The following is a 20,236-nucleotide window of genomic DNA, read 5'->3' on the forward strand; positions in this document are numbered from 1 at the left end:
ACATGCAGATGACATCATCCTTATGGCAGAAAGCAAAGAAGAACTAAAGAGCCTCTTGATGAAATTGAAAGAGGAGAGTTAATAAGCCTGCCTAAAACTCAACATTCAAAAAACTAAGATCATGGCATCTAGTCCCATCACTTCATAGCAAATAGATGGGGAAACAGTGGAAACAGTGACAGATTTTATTTTGAGGGGCTCCAAAATCACTGCAGATATGAAATTAAAAGATGCTTGCTCCTTGGAAGAAAAGCTATGACCAACCTAGACAGCATATTGAAAATCAGAGACATTACTTTACCAGCAAAGGTTCATCTAGTCAAAGTTATGGTTTTTCCAATAATAGTGTATAGATGTGAGAGTTGGACCATAAAGAAGGCTGTGTATCGAAGAATTGATGCTTTTGAACTGTGGTGTTGGAGAAGACTCTTGAGAGTCCCTTGGGCTGCAACAAGATCAAATCAGTCAATCCTGAAGGAAATCAACCCTGAGTATTCACTGGAAGGACTGATGCTGAAGCTGAAACTCCAATACTTTGGCCACCTGATACAGAAAGCTGACTCAATAGAAAAGGCCCTGATGTAGGGAAAGATTGAACACAGTAGAAGAAAGGGACAACAGAGGACGAGATAGTTGGGATGGCATCACTGACTCAATGGACATGAGTTTGAGTAGGCTCCAGGAGGTGGTAAAGGATAGGGAGGCCTGGCGTGCCTCACGCTACGGAGTCACAAAGAATCGGACATGAATGAGTGACTGAACAACAGCAAAAGACAAACAGAACTACATACAAATAATGTACTATATTTAGAAAATTTATTTTTCACTGGGATATGAGTAAACAATTCCAAAAACATGTGTATACTAGGACTGAGTAAATAACTAACATATTGTGGATAATGAAAGCCAGAATTTTCACTGTCAGAGGAAGCTGAAAATTAAGAAGAAGGGAAAGGCTAGAATAAACTCTGTGACACTGGGCTGAACTAATGGCTTTTAACATATATACAAATGGAGAAATACAGATGTGTGTACATATATTTATAAGTACGCACATGTATTTGCTAGCTCTGTGAGTTAGCAGAAAGGACCTAAAAGAAATAGCACCTCAGTAGCTAGAAGCACATCTAGTACCCAGATGTTGATTACAATATTTAATTTTAAATTTAAAAAACTACTGATCTTTGGATAAATGGTTGATTGCACAGCCAGGTCAAGAAAGACAAGATGGGTCTTGTGGTGCTGGAAAGTCAGGAAGGGCTAGAAGTAATGGAGACATATCTAAAAGACACAAAAGTTGAGTAAGCTCCCAATGGCAAAATCAAGGACAATTTAAGCAACAAAATAAATGAGAACAATTTAACCCATAGAATAAAATAAATATACACATGACAGTACATATGCATATAAATAAATAACTGAAAAAATAAATGGAAGAGCATAAACAGCTTTCAGTTCAGTTCAGTTGCTCAATCATGTCCGACTCTTTGTGACCCCATGAACTGCAGCACGCCAGGCCTCCCTGTCCATCACCAACTCCCAGAGGCCACCCAAACCCATGTCCATCAAGTTGGTGATACCATTCAACCATCTCATCCTCTGTTGCCCCCTTCTCCTCCTGCCCTCAATCTTTCCCAGCTTCAGGGTCTTTCCAAATGAGTCAGCTCTTTGCATCAGGTGGCCAAAGTATTGGAGTTTATCAGGTGGACAAAGTATTGGAGTTTCACCTTCAACATCAGTCCTTCCAAAGAACACCAGGACTGATCTCCTTTAGAATGGATTGGTTGGATCTCCTTGCAGTCTAAGGGACTCTCAAGAGTCTTCTCCAACATCACAGTTCAAAAGTATCAATTCTTCAGTGCTCAGCTTTCTTTCTAGTCCAATTCTCACATCCATACATGACCACTAGAAAAACCATAGCCTTGACTAGATGGACCTTTGCTGACAAAGTAATGTCTCTGCTTTTGAATATGCTATCTAGGTTGCTCATAATTTTCCTTCCAAGGAGTAAGCGTCTTTTAATTTCATGGCTGAAATCACCATCTGCAGTGATTTTGGAGCCCCCCAAAATAAAGTCAGCCACTGTTTCCACTGTTTCCCCATCTATTTTCCATGAAGTAACAGGACTGGATGCCATGATCTTAGTTTTCTGGATGTTGAGCTTCAAGCCAACTTTTTCACTCTCCTCTTTCAATTTCATCAAGAGGCTCTTTAGTTCTTCACTTTCTGCCATAAGGGTGGTGTCATCTGCATACACCTTATAGTAGAATTCCAATTAATAAAGTAAAGGAATGAAGAAACAAGAAATTCACAGCTAGATATATCAGAGTAATAGGTACTGGAGTCAAAACTCATCAAAGCAATGAGAGCCTCCTGTATAGCTTGAGGAGTTCTATTCCTCTATTCAGTGCTCTGTGGTGACCTGATGGGAAAGATATCGATAAAAGTAGATATATGTGTGTATACATACACAACATATACATACAGCTGATTTACTTTGCTGTACAGTATAAACTAAAACAACATTGTAAAGCATCTATACTCTAGTAAAAATTAAATTTAAAATGTCATCAATGTGTGCTAAAATTAGTGGGTAAAAGTATGATTAAAATAGGGCATTTGTGTACTCTCAAAATTATCTACCCACAAGATACTTAACCACAAAAGGAAAAAATAGCAGTTAACAGTTGAAAGAAACCTGGCAGACACTCCTTTAATCAAGTATTCAAAGTTAAGATCACTAGTAATAATGCAGATGGGCTCCCAGGTGGTGCAGTGGTAAAGAATCTGTCTTTTGATGCAGGAGATTCAGGAGATACAAGTCAATCTCTGGGTTGGGAAGATCCCCTAGAAAGGAAATGGCAACCCTCTCCAGTATTCTTTCCTGGAAAGTTCCATGGACAGAGGAGCCTAGCAGGCTACAGTCCACAGGGTTGCAGAAGGACGGAAACGACTGAACACACACACACACACAATAATCCAGACAGATAACATGCACCTCCTAACATGTTGCACTGAGTAGGATAAATCATCATTTCTTTGAAAAATTCCATAAATTCAATCTGACCATAAGAAACAGATTAAATAACCAGTGTTCTTCAAAGTCAGGAAAAACAAAGACTGAAGAACTTTCACAGACTAAAAGATAATAGAGAACATTAAAAGCAATGTGAGACACTTATATTCCGGACCAGGAAAAAACCTGTATGAGCTTTATGAACTGAACATTGTTTCTCCCTAAAATTCATATGTTGAAGCCCTAAACCATTCTGCTATGGCAGTATCAGAGGTGGGGCTTTGGGGAAGTGATCTGTTTAGATGAATTCACAAAGGCAGGACCTCTATGACATGATTAGTAACTTTATATGAAGAAGAAGAAATTACACCTCGCTTCTGTCCACCACAAGAGAATACACAAGAAGGCAGTCAACTGAAAGCCAGGTAGCAGGTGCTCACCAAGAAGTGAACAGGATGGTTCCATGACCTTGGACTTCATAGTCACAGAACTGTAAGAAATAAATTCCTCTCATATAAACCATCCAGTCTTTGGTATTTTGTTACAGAAGCCTGGGAAGACTAAGATAGTAGTAAAACTGGAAAACATCAAATAAGATCCGTAGACTATCAAGTCAGTGTTAACATTCTAATCGTTAATAATTGTACCATGATTATGTGTTGGGTCTTAGTTGATTAGGTGGCTCAGAGGATAAAGAGTCTGGTGGCAATGTGGGAGACCAGGGTTCTAACACTGGGTTGGGAAGATCTCCTGGAGAAGGCAATAGCAACCCACTCCAGTATTCTTGCCTGGAAAATCCCATGGACAGAGGAGCATGGCAGGCTACAGTCCATGGGGTCACAAAGAGTCAGACACAACTGAGCGACTTCACTTTCTTTTCTAAGCTTCCTGAATATTAGAGAATACAGAGTAAAGGATATGCAGGAATTCTTCTTAATATTTTTGCCACTTTCTCTGTAAGTCTAAAATTAAAGAGTTAAAAAAAAATAGCTCTCAAAAGATATAACATGACCAAGAAGCATAACAAATTAGTGAAAATACCACTATAATCCACTGTTATGGTTCTAGTCACAATGGGCATATGTCCACTATTGCACTGGTTTGGATCATTTGTACCCACAAATATCACATTCTCTCCAGAAGTTGCACAAAAAAAGCAATTAACCTTTAATTGTTGTAACAGTATATCTTTTTCAAAAATTATTTTTTGCATACTTTCAGTTTTGAATAAAGATTATACTATGTGGCCAGTTTTCATCAACATATGTTAGTATACTAGAAAATTCAACAAAGAAGACAAAGCTGGGATCCTCCAATAAACTTTATCTGAAAGAGTAAACAGTATAACAAAGACATCTGTTTAACAAGGCTCTCTGAGGTCAAGGAAATTCTAAGTCACTCCTACTTTTTAATTTCTACATACACTGAGAGAAATCAAGATTACAAAAATTGCACTGACAATTGATGTTATTTACAGTATGTTTTAAATGGTATAACTTGAGATGGGATACAATTTGATACTAGCATAAAAAAATGTCTGCTAAAACAATGTGTATAAACTCATTTACCGATAATATCAGAAGTATATGCTGGAGGCCCTTCTGAATACAAGGCATCAACTCAGTGATCTCTCAGGACAGGCCTCACACTATACCAATTCACAATTTACAAGGAATTTGTACACACACATCAATCATAATTTCTGGGAGTTCTCATTATAAGTCTATTTGAACTATTTTTCATCATTAAAGACAAATGACTTGCTGAATCCAAAATAAATAGAAATAGATACAAAACTAAAGACAAGATTTAAAGTTCTTTCCATTATGCCACACTTCCTCTCAACAGAAGGCCACCCCTAAATATTCAGATTTGCTGGAATTTCAAACTCAGCTAAGACACGGTCACTGCCTTCAAGGAGTTTAATGTATAATAGAAGAGACAGCCAAGTAAATAATTACTAACAATGAATATTTATAAACTACCTATTAAGAGAAGTGTCCTAGAAAAGGTATACACACATACCTATATGCTAATTCATTAAATCAGGTATTAGCACATCTAAGATTCAAATCAGGTAGTCAGGCATTGTGACAGTAACATGTCCGGAATGGGTTGTATAGGTGCAGCAGGCTATAAACTGTTTTAGTAGTGAAATTTTAAAGTATAAAAGTATAGTCATTAGCTTAGCAGCATCAAAACAAACAGGTCACTCAAAAATTGGGCTAAAGACCTGAATAGACATTTCTCCAAAGAGGACATACAAATGGCCAACAGGCACATGAAAAGATCTGTGTCCTAAACACTCTAAAATACTGATGAAAGATATCAAGGAAAACCTAAAAAAAAAAAAACAAAAATACAAAAAACTGTTAATGGACTAGAAGACTCAATTGTAGCTTTTTGTAAATAGAATGCCTTTAAAATTAATTTTCAAAGGCACAATAACTAAATCATCTAAACCAATATTGAAAAAAAGAATAAAGTTGGAGGAATCACAAAACCCAGTCTTAAGGTTTATAATGTAGCTACTGTATTTAAGATAGTGTGATACTGGTGGAAGAATATACACATAGGTTCATGAAACAGAATACAGAGTCAAAAATCAGACCCACACAAGTACAGTCAATTATTTTTAATAAAGGTGCAAAAGCAATTCAATAGAGAAAGCAGAGTCTCTTCAACTAATGGTATTAGTTCAACTGGACATTCATATCCAAGAAAATGAAGCTCAAACTGAATGAAAATGAACTCAAAATAGATCACAGATCTAAATGTAGAACATGAAACTATAAAACTGTTTTTAAAGAAAATCTTCATGACCTAGGGTTACATGAAGTGTCCTTAGACATAGCACCAAAAGAATAATTCATAAAAGGAAAAAAAAATCCATAAACTGGACTTTATCAGAAATAAAAACTTTAGCTCTACAAAAGTGAAACTTGCTCAGTCATGTCCAACTTTTTGCAATCCCATGGACTAGACAGCCCATGGAATTCTCCAGGCCAGAATACTGGAGTGGGCAGCCCTTCCCTTCTCCAGGGGATCAAACTCATGTCTCCTGCATTTCAGGCGGATTCTTTACCAGCTGAGCCACAAGGGAAACCCAAGAATACTAGAGTGGGTAGCCTATCCCTTCTCCAGGGGATCTTCCCAACCCAGGAATAGAACTCAAGTCTCCTGCATTGCAGGTGGATTCTTTACCAACTGAGCTCTCAGGGAAGCCCTGATAAGACCCCATTAATAAAATGAACAGACCAGTGATAGACTAGAAGAAGATATTTTCAAATCACATATCTGATACATAAAAACAATCCAACTAAAAACATGGGTAAAATCTGAAAAGACATTTCACCAAGAACAATTTATAGATGTTAAATAAACACATGAAGTCAACATCCTTAGCCATTAAGGACACAGAAACTAAAGCCACAATAAGATACAATAATATGCCTATTAAATGGCTAAAATAAAAAATACTGACAACACCAAGTGTAGAAAGAATATGGATCTTTCATACATTTCAGGTATGAAGGTAAAATGGTTCACCCACTTTGGAAAACAGGTTAGCAGTTTCTTTGTAAAGGTAAACACATATTTATCATACAATCCTGTATTCACAATCTTATAGATCTACCTTAGAGCAGAGATCAGCAAACTCTTTCTAACAAGACAAAAGTAAACTTCTTAGTCATTACATACCATAATAACTCTGTTGCAGCCATTCAGCATTACAGCACAAAAGCAGTCACAGACAATGCACAAACAAATGGGCGTTTTTATGTCCCAGTAAAAGTTCATTTACCAAAATGGGCAGCTTATTTACAGGATATAGTTGCCAGTCTCTGTTCTAGAGAAACGAAGGCTGATATCCACACAGAAACCTATGCATGCATGTTTAAAGCAGCTTTGTAATTGCCAAAAAGTGGAAATGACACAAATGTTCTTCAGTCATTAAATGGATAAACAAACCAGTACAGTCATACAATGGACTACTCAGTAGTAAATAAAAATAAATCAGTGATATTTACAATAACTTGAATGTATCGCAAGGGCATTATACTCACTGGGGTGAAACAAGCTAATCTCAAAAGGCTACCTACTGTATGATTTTATTAATTAATATTCTCAAAATGTCAAAAGCTCAGTGATGAAGAATAGAAAATAAGATGCCGAGGGTTACACTGGAGAGCGGAGTATGACTATAAAGGGGTAGTATAAAGGAATGAAGAGGTTTCTTTGTGATAATAGAACAGTTTTGTATCCTGACTATGGTAGTGGTTATATGAATCCATACATGTAATAAAATTCATTTAACTATAAACACACAAAAACAAAAAACAAAAACACAGAAACATAAAACAAACAAAAACAAAACAAATTACTTGTAAAAACTAACAAAATCTGTGTAAGGTCTGTAGTTTGGTTAATAATATTGTGCCAATGTCAATTTCCTGCTTTAAATAATATACTATGGCTATATGGTTATCACTGGGGAACCCGGAAGCAAGGCATACTGAATCCTATGTATTATTTTTGAAACTTTTCGTGAGTCTAAAATTATTCCAAAATAAATTTTAAAAGTTAATTGACTGGTAAAAACAAAAATAATTACAATATATTGCAAAGTTTATCACATATACGGAAGTGAAATCACATGATCAAAATAACATAAAGCCCAGGAGAGGAAAAATGGATGTATGGTGTGTGTGTATGTGTGTGGGTATAAAATATATGTTGCTATTAGGAGTCTTAAACTATCTGTAAAGCAGTATATCACTTCAAGGTAGACAGTGATAAGGTAAAGATATATGCTATAAACTCTAAGTGAAAGTTGCTCAGTTGTGTCCGACACTTTGTGACCCCACCGACTATATGGTCCATGGAATTCTCTAGGCCAGAATACTGGAGTGAGTAGCCTTACCCTTCTCCAGGGGATCTTCCCAACCCAGGGATCGAACCCAGGTCTCCTGCCTAGCAGGCAGATTCTTTACCAGCTGAGCCACAAGGGAAGCCCTATAAAGTCTAAAGCAAGCACTAAAATAGCATGAAAATGAGTTATAATCCAACCAAAAAGAAGAAACTGTATTATAAAAATATATGTAAGTAGTCTAAAAAAAGACCCATAAGTGAAATAAGGAAATAAAGGTGGAACAAAAAGAGACAGCATATTTTAAAACCATCATTAATAAACATATGAAATATAAATACCTTAAACACCCCAATTAAAATCACAGATTTCCAGACTGGATTAAAAAAGCAAAATCCAACCATAAATTTCTTAAAAGAAATACAATTTAAATAAAGACAAAACAGGCAAAAGAAGAAGGATGGAAAAAGATATGTCATGCTGCTGCTAAGTCGCTTCAGTCGTGTCTGACTCTGTGTGACCCCATAGATGGCAGCCCACCAGGCTCCCCCATCCCTGGGATTCTCCAGGCAAGAACACTGGAGTGGGTTGCCATTTCCTTCTCCAATGCATGAAAGTGAAGTCGCTCAGTCGTGTCTAACTCCTAGCGAACCCATGGACTGCAGCCCACCAGGCTCCTCCGTCCATGGGATTTGCCAGGCAAGAGTACTGGAATGGGTTGCCATATGTCATGCTAACTCCTATCAAAAGAAAGCTGGAAGTAGATTTTAGATCAAATAATTTTAACAGCTACAGGGTCATTTCAAAATGATTAAAGGGTCAAATCATCACAGGGACATGACAAACCTTAATGTTTTGCACTTTATAATGAAGATTCAAAATACATGAAGCAAGACCTGATTATGCTTCAAGGTACCTACTATAGGGCTGCTGCTGCTGTTGCTGCTGCTAAGTCGCTTCAGTAGTGTCCGACTCTGTGTGACCCCATAGACGGTAGCCCACCAGGCTCCCCTGTCCCTGGGATTCTCCAGGCAAGAACACTGGAGTGGGTTGCCATTTCCTTCTCCAATGCATGAAAGTGAAAAGTGAAAGTGAAGTCGCTCAGTTGTGTCCGACTCTTTGCGTTACATTTACACAAAACTCTAGAAAATGTAAAAATAGCCTATAGTGATAGAAAACTATAAGTGGTTGTCTGAGAACTAAATCAGGAGATGTGGAGGGGGAAAAAACTATAGAAACTTATAGAAAACTCTAAGTGTTGTCTGAGGACTAAATCAGGAGATAGGGAGGGGAAGATAACAAAGGTATACAAAAAAACTGTGGGACAAATGAGGATGTGTTCACTATCTTGATTGTGATGACTGTTTCTGGGTACATACATATTTCAAAATTTCTCAAAATGTCCACTTTCAATATGTACATTATATCTTAATACAGCCATTTAAAAAATATAACCACAAAAAGAATTATATACGAATGTATATATGTGCTTTATTCACAATAATCCACAACTGGAAACCACCCACAAACTATTCATCAAAGGGTGGATATGGTATATCCATTCAATGGAATATTATCAAGTAATCAAAAGAAATGAATTGATGAAACACAACACATAATGATGAATCTCAAAAACATTATACTATGTAAATAAAGTTATATGAAAGAGTACATACTGTCCAGTTCCATCTACATGAAATTCTAAAACAAGTAAAGCTAATCTAAAGTGACAAAGAATAGTTTAGTGGCTGTTTGGAGCCTAGAGAATAAGCAGGATTGAGGAGGAAAGATGGTAGGTTGGGGGTTTGACTTTAAAGAGGCAAAAAGGAACTGCCTAGAGTGGTGAAAACTTTGCATCCTACACAGGTACACTATATTATATGTACATTACAACTAAATAAAAAAAAATTTTAATTGACTTTGATAGAGTCCTGGATTCCACCCTACCTAACTTACTACCTCCATTTTCCTTAGGAACTTGCTATGCTTTTAGCAACTGTTTCCTCACATACAAACAGTGACAATGCCAAGGTCACATGATGAAGTGAGAGTCCATGTTAACTGAAAAGTAATAAGCAAATATTAACATTATTAATACTCAAAAGTTCTCTTTGAGCACAGTTTTCACATGCTACTTTAGACTCTTGTTTTTACTAAGCTGTTGTTTTTTTTCTGAAAAATCCTGGAATAATTGAAAAAATTAAAATATAATGACTTTGAGATGTTTCTTATAAAAGAAGAAAACATTTTAAATGGAAGCAGAGCAATATGAAACAAAAAGAGAATGAGTTCTCAAAGACATAACTGTATAACTAAAAATTAATAACTTTTAAAGTAATAATTTGAAGTCTTTTGTATGGTTTAACTACAAAACATATACTTTGAACAGGCTTCTGTACCACTTACATAACTCATTTAGTTCCCACATTCCAAAAGGTCAAGAATTATAAAGTGTTTAATTTAAAAAATGGCAGATGTATACAAATATTTTATCATGGAAATAAATACTACAATTTATTTTTGAGGCATTCAAGCAACACATTTGCAACCCATACTCCCACAAACCTGAAAATCATTACTATTTTTGACAAAGTCCTTGGCAGAGTACCATAACAAATGCTCCAATTCTGATATTTCATCTGGAAATATCCATTTGATTTCAAAGTTCCCCAAACCACAGGGACACATGGCAATAATACATGATTTGGGGCTGCTGTCTTTAAAAAAAAACTTTGACTACTTTGGGATAACTTATTTTACTTCATTTTTATATACCTGAGAAATGTAAGTTAAATAAATGTAGGGAGGTCCTTTGAACTTAGAATGTATTTTCCACTTAAAAAAGAAAAGTTATGACATATAGGAAGATACAAACTAACCTTATTGTACACACATACCTTACTGTATGTTGCAACATTTTTTAAACAACTGAAACATTATTTGCAATGAAAATACTAGAGAAAGACTCCTGTAACAATAAAAGTGAATCCTTCTAAATGACAGTTCAATCTCTCCTAAACATTAACATGCGGAGATTAACATCCACCTTCCCTTTTTTTACACAGTAATGAAAACTTCTGGGCATGGGACACAGCTGAAGAACACACTTCACAGATTCCTTTGCAGCTAGGTGAAGCCACGTGATTTAGTTTTGGACAATGGGATGCTAGCTAAAGCAGTGCATGCAACGCTAGTGTGACGGTCATAAAGAAAATGCACATGTGCTTCACTTTCTCTTTTGAGGCACCTTTCCTGCTGCCTGAAAGGTGAGCATAACCATGACCATGAGATTGAAAATTTCTTTGTAAAAAGGGAAAAGCAACATGATTACAGAAGCTTGAGCTTCCACATCCTAAAACTAATATATTAATCCAGATCTGCCTATTTGGATCATAACATCAGAGAAAAGAATCTGCCATGCTATTTAAGTCATCAAATTTTCAGTCTAACTGTATCCAAGGCCAGTATCTGATAATGGAGGCAAGGGAGAGAAAAGGAAAGAAAATGCAATTTGACTTTATTAAGTTCTTTTTTTAAATTTCAAAGTTTTAGTCTATATACAAAATTTAAGCTTTTTCTTCTTTTCTAAAAGAGACCTAAAGCCAATTTTCATGTTTATGTTTGTAATGTGTGTATGTTGATCACGTTTACTGTTCCTTCAAATTTCATGGCTTTCCTTTATTAGGACTATTTTTAGAAATATAAAACTATGGTATGATAGATGACCTGCCATGAATCAAAGAAATCACTTCAAAATTTTATAGTTGAGAACAAAAGATATATGAACAATCTAAATTATGAGACAAGGTTATTCTTATCAAAAATAATTAGGTCTTTTTCTAAATAGCTCATGAATGAAAACGGTTTCTGAGGAACAAATTATGAAATAGAAAAAAGAAGATATTTTTAATTAAGACGCAGTATTTTCAAGATAAAGTATATATTGCAAAATCAATATGAACTGGGAAAAGCAGAGGGAAAACAATGACACGAAGTACATGAATAATCTCCTGAGTGGGCAACAGTACTTATAGTAAGAGATAATGAATTCTGAATGCTTGTACTAGATTATATTTCATCCAGAACAATCTACAGCCAACTGAAGTGTCCTGGTAATGGGGTAGGGAGAGTCCCAAAAGTTTGCACTGTATAGAAAAAAAGCATTCAACTGTCCGTACAACATTTATCCCAATGAGAATTAAGCTAAAATTAAAAATCTATGTCATCTGTAAGGAAAAGTCAATGAGAGCAAAGCAACCTTGTAAAAATAATGGACCCATTCCTTCCCACAAAACTGTATATAAACATCAACTTACACATTATACATATTAAATATTTCATTGGTTTGGAAACTGACAATTCTTTCACTGATAAAACACAAGGCAATATTTCAAAAAGAACCAGTTCTTCTTTAATATAAAAACTAGTAGTTACTTCCTTTTTAAAAATAGAAAAACAAAGAAAATTTGATACAAAGGTAAATTCAAATAAGTCTTATGTGACTTGAATACCCAAAATGTTCAAATTATGCAGTGATCTTCAACACAGAATTACACACATAAAACTTCCTGAATTTATGGCAACAAATGCCCCCAGATCCTGACTCTACTAGGTATGAAACTGGTAGCAAATGTACTAAGAACTCATGGAATATTCTTTGGGAGAGTAACCTTATGTCAACAACAGAATTCATTATAAGGTTTTGAGTTGAATCTATGTTCATTCTTATCTTGTAAGTATAGGAGGTTATTTTTGGCAACAATCAGATGTCTGTGTCATCAAGGAAAGGATTACGAATACCTTTTACATATTTAGGTCATCTAAAGCAAAATTAGCTTTAAAAAGTATTCTTCCATGTTTCCAACTGTCTGCATATTTTTGCCACCAAATGAATTTACAAGATACTGTCACTCTGAAATTCAATCTGCAGAAGCACATCGTAAAGCACTACAAGATTCCCACGGAAGTTTGGCCAAATAAACTTGTGATTTTCATCTGCATCCATGAAGCTGACTGTAGAACCTCATACTGAAAGTTCTACCTCATTCAGATATATCCAAATATATCTCTCAAGTAAGTCAAGTCAAAAACTCCTCCTTGTCAAACTGTTCTGAAGAGAGTAGCCTTTTTTTTTTTCCTCATAGGCAAATTAATAAATAACAAGGTAGCTATCTAAGCTGCACCACAGTGCTTCAGAGCATGAGCCTTCGGCAACCTACACTCTTCAGCATTACTAAGAATTTCTTACTCTGTTTCTACTTTTTTAAGAAAACCTGTTGAAAAGTTAAGTGTTTCAAGGCTTTGGCTCTGATGAAGTTGATTAATTTTGGGGTAGTAAGCAAACTATCTTTCAGGATTATTGTCACAATTTTTGAGTCTGACACAGGCTAAGCCAGTTGTACAGGACTTAAGTCATGATGACTTTCCTCACATAGGCACCAAGATCAGATGTATCGCCAAGCACGGCAAATACTCCATCCACGCCCAATGGACCAAATCCTCCTTTTCATCATGTCAAAGATACTAAAATCCTTTCAATTTCCCAAAAGGTACCTCTCACACTCTTAGTTTGTTATGCATCAGTGAACACAAAACAGTTGAAAACCAGAAACTGCATGATATAATGTTAATCATTACATACAATGTTTGTTGAGTGGGAAAAGGCATTACTCCCAATTTGACAATGATCTGCTTCAAAATATTAGAAGAAACAGTCAGCAGTCCTATAGTATATAACATCACTTGATACACACAGGAAAGAATATTTTGTGACAAATAATGAAACTTTACTAGCCATTTCAAACATTACTTACCTATTTTAAATTACCATTTTTTAAGGACCTCAACATATTGAAATTTACATAAATTGGCAGTTGAGTACAATAAGTATATATTTTCTAAATAGAAATAATTACTAAAGCCAGCCTCTCTGCATTATTCTATATAGGATAATATATATTTCAAAGTAATGATTCCATCTGTTGCTTCAAATGTTTCTCTAATTGGTGAAATCCCTTTAATCATTCTGAATTAAAGAGTTTTTTAAAAAGAATTTTTTAAACTCAACTTAGTTCCAGTACAAACTGTCAATAACTGTCTTTAAACTTAATGTAGTAAAGATGTCCCTCTTTTTCTTCTACTATAGATCTAATATCTGATTGAGAAATGACTGACAAAAAACAAATAATTCAACCTCTACTTATACTAACATGAATTAAGATATACAAACGATTAAGTAGTACACTTCTCATAAATAAACCTTGATTTGAACTGATGTATAAATCAAAGAGAACAAATAGCAGATTCCTTGTCTGTACAGCTTGCAAGCTTTGAAAAGGTTGGGTTGAAAGTTATTTCCTTCTATTTTAATACTTCTAATTTTGAAAATGTAAATAAAATACCTTAATTTATAAACATATATCTTACTCTACCTAACTATATCATTTTGTAATTGCAAGTACATTTTAATAAAGAAGAAAACAGGTCATAATTGTTAAATATTCAAAGAAAAATATATTATTTTCTTTCTCTAAAATTAGTATTTCCCCAAATTCAATAAGCCTGTCTCATGATCTAAAACTTCTGATGTCATTTTTCAGAACTGCTCATTCATGTAATTATCTTAATACAACTTAGTTTTAAAACACTAAAAATGAAATATACCTTACAAGAATTATTTTTCACAATTCATTAATGTAAAGTATTTAATGACTAACTTTGAAGCATTTTTCCAAGTACTTTTCAAACTTTTGTTTCTGAGGTGTTTTGGGAATAATAAGACTTCCCTGGTGGCTCAGACAGTAAAGCGTCTGTCTACAGTGCAGGAGACCCGGGTTCAATCCCTGGGTCGAGAAGATCCCCTGGAGAAGGAAATGGCAATCCACGCCAGGACTACTGCCTGGAAAATCTCATGGACAGAGGATCCTGGTAGGCTACAGTCCATGGGGTAGCAAAGAGTCGGACACGACTGAGCGACTTCATTTGGGAATAATATGCTAGTTACTTAAATAATTTCTCCATAAGTACTCTTTGACATTTTAGCACTTACAACATTATGGAAAGATTTACTTACTGAAACATCTTTCAAGTTTTTCTCAAAGGAGAAGTGATGAGATTCTTTAGAAAAATTAAACTTGTATGTGTCAGTTGGTCCTGCTCCTGACACCAATGCTTTTCTCAGTTCATCAACATATTTCTCTTTTTCCATTGCCATGTCATCAGCTTCTTGGGAAATGTCTGATTCACAAACTGTGAGAAAGAGTAGTAAAAAGTCTTATTTGAAAATAAATTTCTAAACATAAGAAAAGAAATATTTACCTGTTGCTACTAATTCATTATTAAGCAACAGAAATTTAAACAAAAATAAAATCAATGCCCACACCACACATCTTTAAGTCAAATTATACCTCTTAACTGAACTAGCAATTTTTGATAAATATATTTAGTCTCAAATCTCATTAGACTCTTTGCATTCTTTCTCTGTCCTCAGATGAAGTCACAGATTATAAATTACCACAGAAACAACCATCTTGTGTACCTGCTCCAAGGTCATAGCAGAAGAAAGCATTTGCTATAATGATAAATAAACTCAGTATTTTAAAACATCCTTCTTCCTTGACTCAATTATTAAAGAGATTAAATAGTCTATAGTCTATTTCTCACTCACATAGGTAGAGTCAAATGAAAGCAAAAACGGAGTTCATTCTCATCTCATTATGTGCCAACAATAAAAACAGTAGATAAAGAGAGTCTTACTACTTAGAGGAAGGAAAGGAAAGGGAATTAATATTTATTGTCTCCTCTATGGTATACATTATATTACATATCTGGCTATCAATTATCTCATCTAGGTATATTTAAAGCTGATGGTTTACTCATCCATAGTGATTTTTACTTCAATGATTATATGTCCAAATTTCAGATCATTTTTTCTTTTTCATAATATCTTGTTCTGGCCTTCTTTTCAATATTTGAAGGATATATATATATATATATATATATATGACATCTTATAGATCTCATTCAGATCAGTCTCTCTGCATGGTTCCTAAAGTGTTAATTTCATTTCTTCTAGCTGCTGACACATTCTCATTCTGCTTTTTTTTCCCTTCTGTGCTTTGTGAAGTCTGAACATGGCTTTCCTCTAGCCAAAGTATCAAGTGATCGGGCAAACAGAGGGAGCCATAAACAAAGGTTGCTGGTTGGTCTTTCCTGGAGTCCTTACAGGTTTCACCAGTTCTGCATCAGTTTTGGAAGTTAATTTCTTCACTTGGTTTTTACACTTGTGGAAAATTTAAGAGAGTTCAAATTCTAGCCCCTACCCCTCACACATACATAACACAGACAGGATTCTGATTTCTGCTGGGACTTTTAATTTACTCATTGCAATTAAATGAGCTAATGAGCCCTTACTGACTACTGTGAGTCTATGCTACATCTCTAAGCCAGGGTAGTTTTTTGTTTGTTATTTATTGCTTAAAGATTTTATTAATAGGATCAATTCCAGGTTACTTTATCTTTCAGCTCCAATTCCTAAAAGGCCTAAAGTCTCAAAAAGCCATTCCTCTCAGGTATTACAACCACAGTCATTAGATGCGTATCTATTCAGAAGTCCATGAGCTTAGTTCTTTAGCTCCCATCAACTCTTTTGGTTTTCAGATAAGTCTTCACACTCGACACCTGGGAATTCTCTTTCTTATATTCAAAGACTGCGATGTGTCTGTTTATTGCCTTTTAAAATTACAAGATATAATCTAATATTTATTCGGAATGTATGTGTGGTTGGGTTCCCATGTCAACTCGAGATCACAATGATTAAAGTCCCATATAGTTCTATAGGTTTTTTTTTTTTTTTAAGGTTACATTTATCTATTTTGGGGCTTCCCTGGTGGCTCAGCTGGTAAAGAATCCACCTGCAATGCAGGAGACCTGGGTTTGATCCCTGGGTTGGGAAGATCCCCTGGAGAATGGAAAGGCTATCCACTCCAGTATTTTGGCTTGGAGAATTCCATGGACTGAAGAGTCCACAGGGTCGAAAGAGTCAGCCATGACTGAGCAACTTTCACTTTATCTATTTTATTCCTTACAACAATGAAAGACAGATATTCTCATTTTACAAATGATAAAAGTAAGACTCAGAGAGATCAGGTAATGGTCAAGGACCATGAAGAAGGTGAGTGATAAAACTGGGATTTATACTTTTATCTCTCTGGTTGTTCTGGTTTGAGGTGAAACATATGGGACATTAAACTATTTACTTCCATAATATTAAAAATTAACACATTAGTATGAAATAGTATATAAACAATAAAATCTTGATTAAAGAATCCTTTAAAATATAACAGCTTTCCATAACTTTGGTCCATGTGCCAGCAACTGTCTGGAAGCCCCATGGTGGGCAATGAGGAAGAGAGTCTGGGAATGCATCCATGCATCTTTTATAATGAGTTTTTAATAAGTTCTGATATTGAAATATAAGTCTCAACACATTCTCTGAAAAAAGGTAAAAATAAAAATATTCTTGTGCAATTTTACAGCTTCTAAAATACTTCCACATATTTTTTTCTCCCTCTGAAGCATTGCACATTTAAGAAGATCACCAATATCAAATCTATTGATTTTTCAAATACTCTACTAGCTCTTCTGAAAAAACATGTAAGAAGACAAATGCTTTTTATCTGAGGAATAATTTAATATTTTCTGTTTGGGTTGTTTTGAAGAGTATAAGTACCTACAGAAAGATATTATTGATATTTCACAGAGAAATAGGAAATAATCTATAGAAACTATCTTGAATGTAACTATAGAAAACCTTAAGAACACACACACACACACACACACACATACACACACACACAAAGATAAAATGAACATATTTAGAAAACAGAAAGAGACTCAACAGACTTCAAAAACAAATTTATAGTTACCAAACAGGAAAGGTGCAGAATTGGGGAGGGATAAAATAGGAGTTTGAGATTAACATATACACACTGCTGCTGCTGCTGCTAAGTCACTTCAGTCGTTTTTGACTCTGTGCTACCCCAAAGATGGAAGCCCACCAGGCTCCCATCCCTGGGATTCTCCAGGCAAGAACACTGGAGTGGGATGCCATTTCCTTCTCCAATGCATGAAAGTGAAAAGTGAAAGTGAAATCACTCAGTTGTGTCCGACTCTTAGCAACCCCATGGACTGCAGCCTACCAGGCTCCTCCGTCCATGGGATTTTCCAGGCAAGAGTACTGGAGTGGGGTGCCATTGCCTTCTCCGACATATACACACTACTACATATAAAATAGCTAACCAACAAGGCTCTACTGTATAATACTTGGAACTCTACTCAATATCCTGTAATAACCTACATGGGAAAAGAATCTTAAAAAAAAAATGGATATATGTATACACATAACAATCACTTTTCTGTATAACTGAAACTAATACAACATTGTAAATCAACTATATTCCAATATAAAACAAAAATTAAATTAAAAATAATAAAGTATGTCTACTGATACACCATCTAATAAAAAGTATTTTAAATTTCATTACAATGAAAAGATAGTTTCCTGAAAATATTTAATGGAATATATTGATTCAATCCATTTATTGAACCCGCCTGCATTGTAGGAGACGCAGGAGACAAAGGTTCAATCCCTGGGTTGGGAAGATTCCCTGGAGAAAGAAATGGCAACCCATTCCAGTGTTCTTGCCTGGAAAATCCAATGGTTAGAGGCGCCTGGCAGGCTACAGTTCATAGGGTCGCAAAGAGTGGGATACAACTTAGCGACTAAACAACAAGCAAATTCTGAAACTGCTTAATGAGCATCTATTATGTGCCAGGCACTATTCTAGGCACCAGGGATAACAACCATTAGACAGAGAAAAATGCCAGCCTTATGGAGCCTTGATTCAAGTGCTGACATCTTACATATCTTTTCAGATATCCTTTTAGATACTATCTTAGATATGCCCATATGTTACTCCATCTGTGAATCCTGCATTGGTTAGTGTTATGAAATATTTCCTGAGAAGAAGAAAACAAATGAAAGAAAATTATTTATATCTGCACCTCTCCTTTAAAAGATATGTTTTTAAAACAAGGTACCAGTTTAAGAAAAAAATTTACTTGAACATTTCCTGTAATAGTCCATGTGAAATTCTGACTGCCTATTTAGAACTTCAATCCTAGAAAAACAATTTGGTCACCAGTTTTGAATTTTGTGCTGGAGGAAGCACAGCTGTAAGCACTCAATGCTCCTTTTAAAAACTTCAGCGACTGGGGATAAAAGCCATGGAAATAATAAAATTCAGTAAGGATACAGATGAATGACGTAATATGGCAAAAAAAGTCAGCAAACCAACAAAAACTAAGGAATTGTTTTCAGGCAGGTAGGATAAAAGAAAGAATCATTTCGAAAATATTTGCAGGTAGGTGAAGATGAACGTAAGGAAAGAGGGTTCTTTATTTTGGATTTTGATGTAGAATGAACCGAAAGATTATATATTCTAAGTTTGTGTCAGAGCTGAGAAGATACACAGACTTAATAAGTCATCACATCATGGACCCACTTCACTACTCTTCATTCATTAAAAATCCTTTTTCTACTGACTCTGTAACATAATTTCCACTGAGGTCACCAAAAATACCAGTGTTTAGAACAAATATAAGCAGATATAATTATTTGATAATAAAGGTATTGACAAAGTTCAGTTTATTCTTCAGTAAATTTTTCTCCAAGATGAGTGATATAAGCTTCTTACTGCTGACTAATTCTTATGAAAGTCAAACAACAATCATCGATCATTAACCCACTTTGTGATTTAACCCTGTGATATAACCTTCTATAATGTTGAAGTGATGATAGACCACATGATAATTAGACCCCAAAACATTCATTAGATAAAACATTGCTAATGGAAAAGAAATCACGGAGTTTAGTGTGTGGGAGATTAAAAGAAACCCCACTTCCTTTTAATTTCACTCAAATGAAAAGAGAAAAAAAAATTACCCAAATTGAAGGTTACAGAAATCAAAAAGTTGTACAAAAACAGGATGAGGTATAGGAAGGAAATTCATTTTCATGTTTCAATTATTTAATTGTTTCAATGTTCTTATTCATCTTATTGTCTATCTATAAAGTGCCAAACCAAATTACATTTATGTATAAGCTTTAACTAAACATGGAAACAATGTTATGCTACATAGTTACATATTTTATAATTAAAATTTACTCAAGAAAATAAAAGTGAATAATAAAGGGTATTAAACATTTGTGAAACGGAAAACTTAAACATCTTTGAAAACAAAAGGCCATCTTCCAGTGCACTGTAAAATTTTCTGTTTGAAAGTTTGTT

General features: G+C 34.9%; 1 protein-coding gene across 1 annotated transcript in view; it reads right to left on the minus strand.

Annotated features, from left to right (window-relative positions):
* The window catches only part of XRCC4 (X-ray repair cross complementing 4), a 287,574-nt gene that overhangs the window by 234,432 nt on the left and 32,906 nt on the right, over nt 1-20,236 (minus strand). The window contains exon 3 of the mRNA XM_005683394.3: nt 14,959-15,134. Coding sequence (XP_005683451.1) covers nt 14,959-15,134 — 176 coding nt within the window. The remainder of the gene's footprint in view (nt 1-14,958; nt 15,135-20,236) is intronic.

This window comes from Capra hircus, chromosome 7 (assembly GCF_001704415.2).
Source record: "Capra hircus breed San Clemente chromosome 7, ASM170441v1, whole genome shotgun sequence".
NCBI classification, from domain to species: Eukaryota; Metazoa; Chordata; class Mammalia; order Artiodactyla; family Bovidae; genus Capra; species Capra hircus.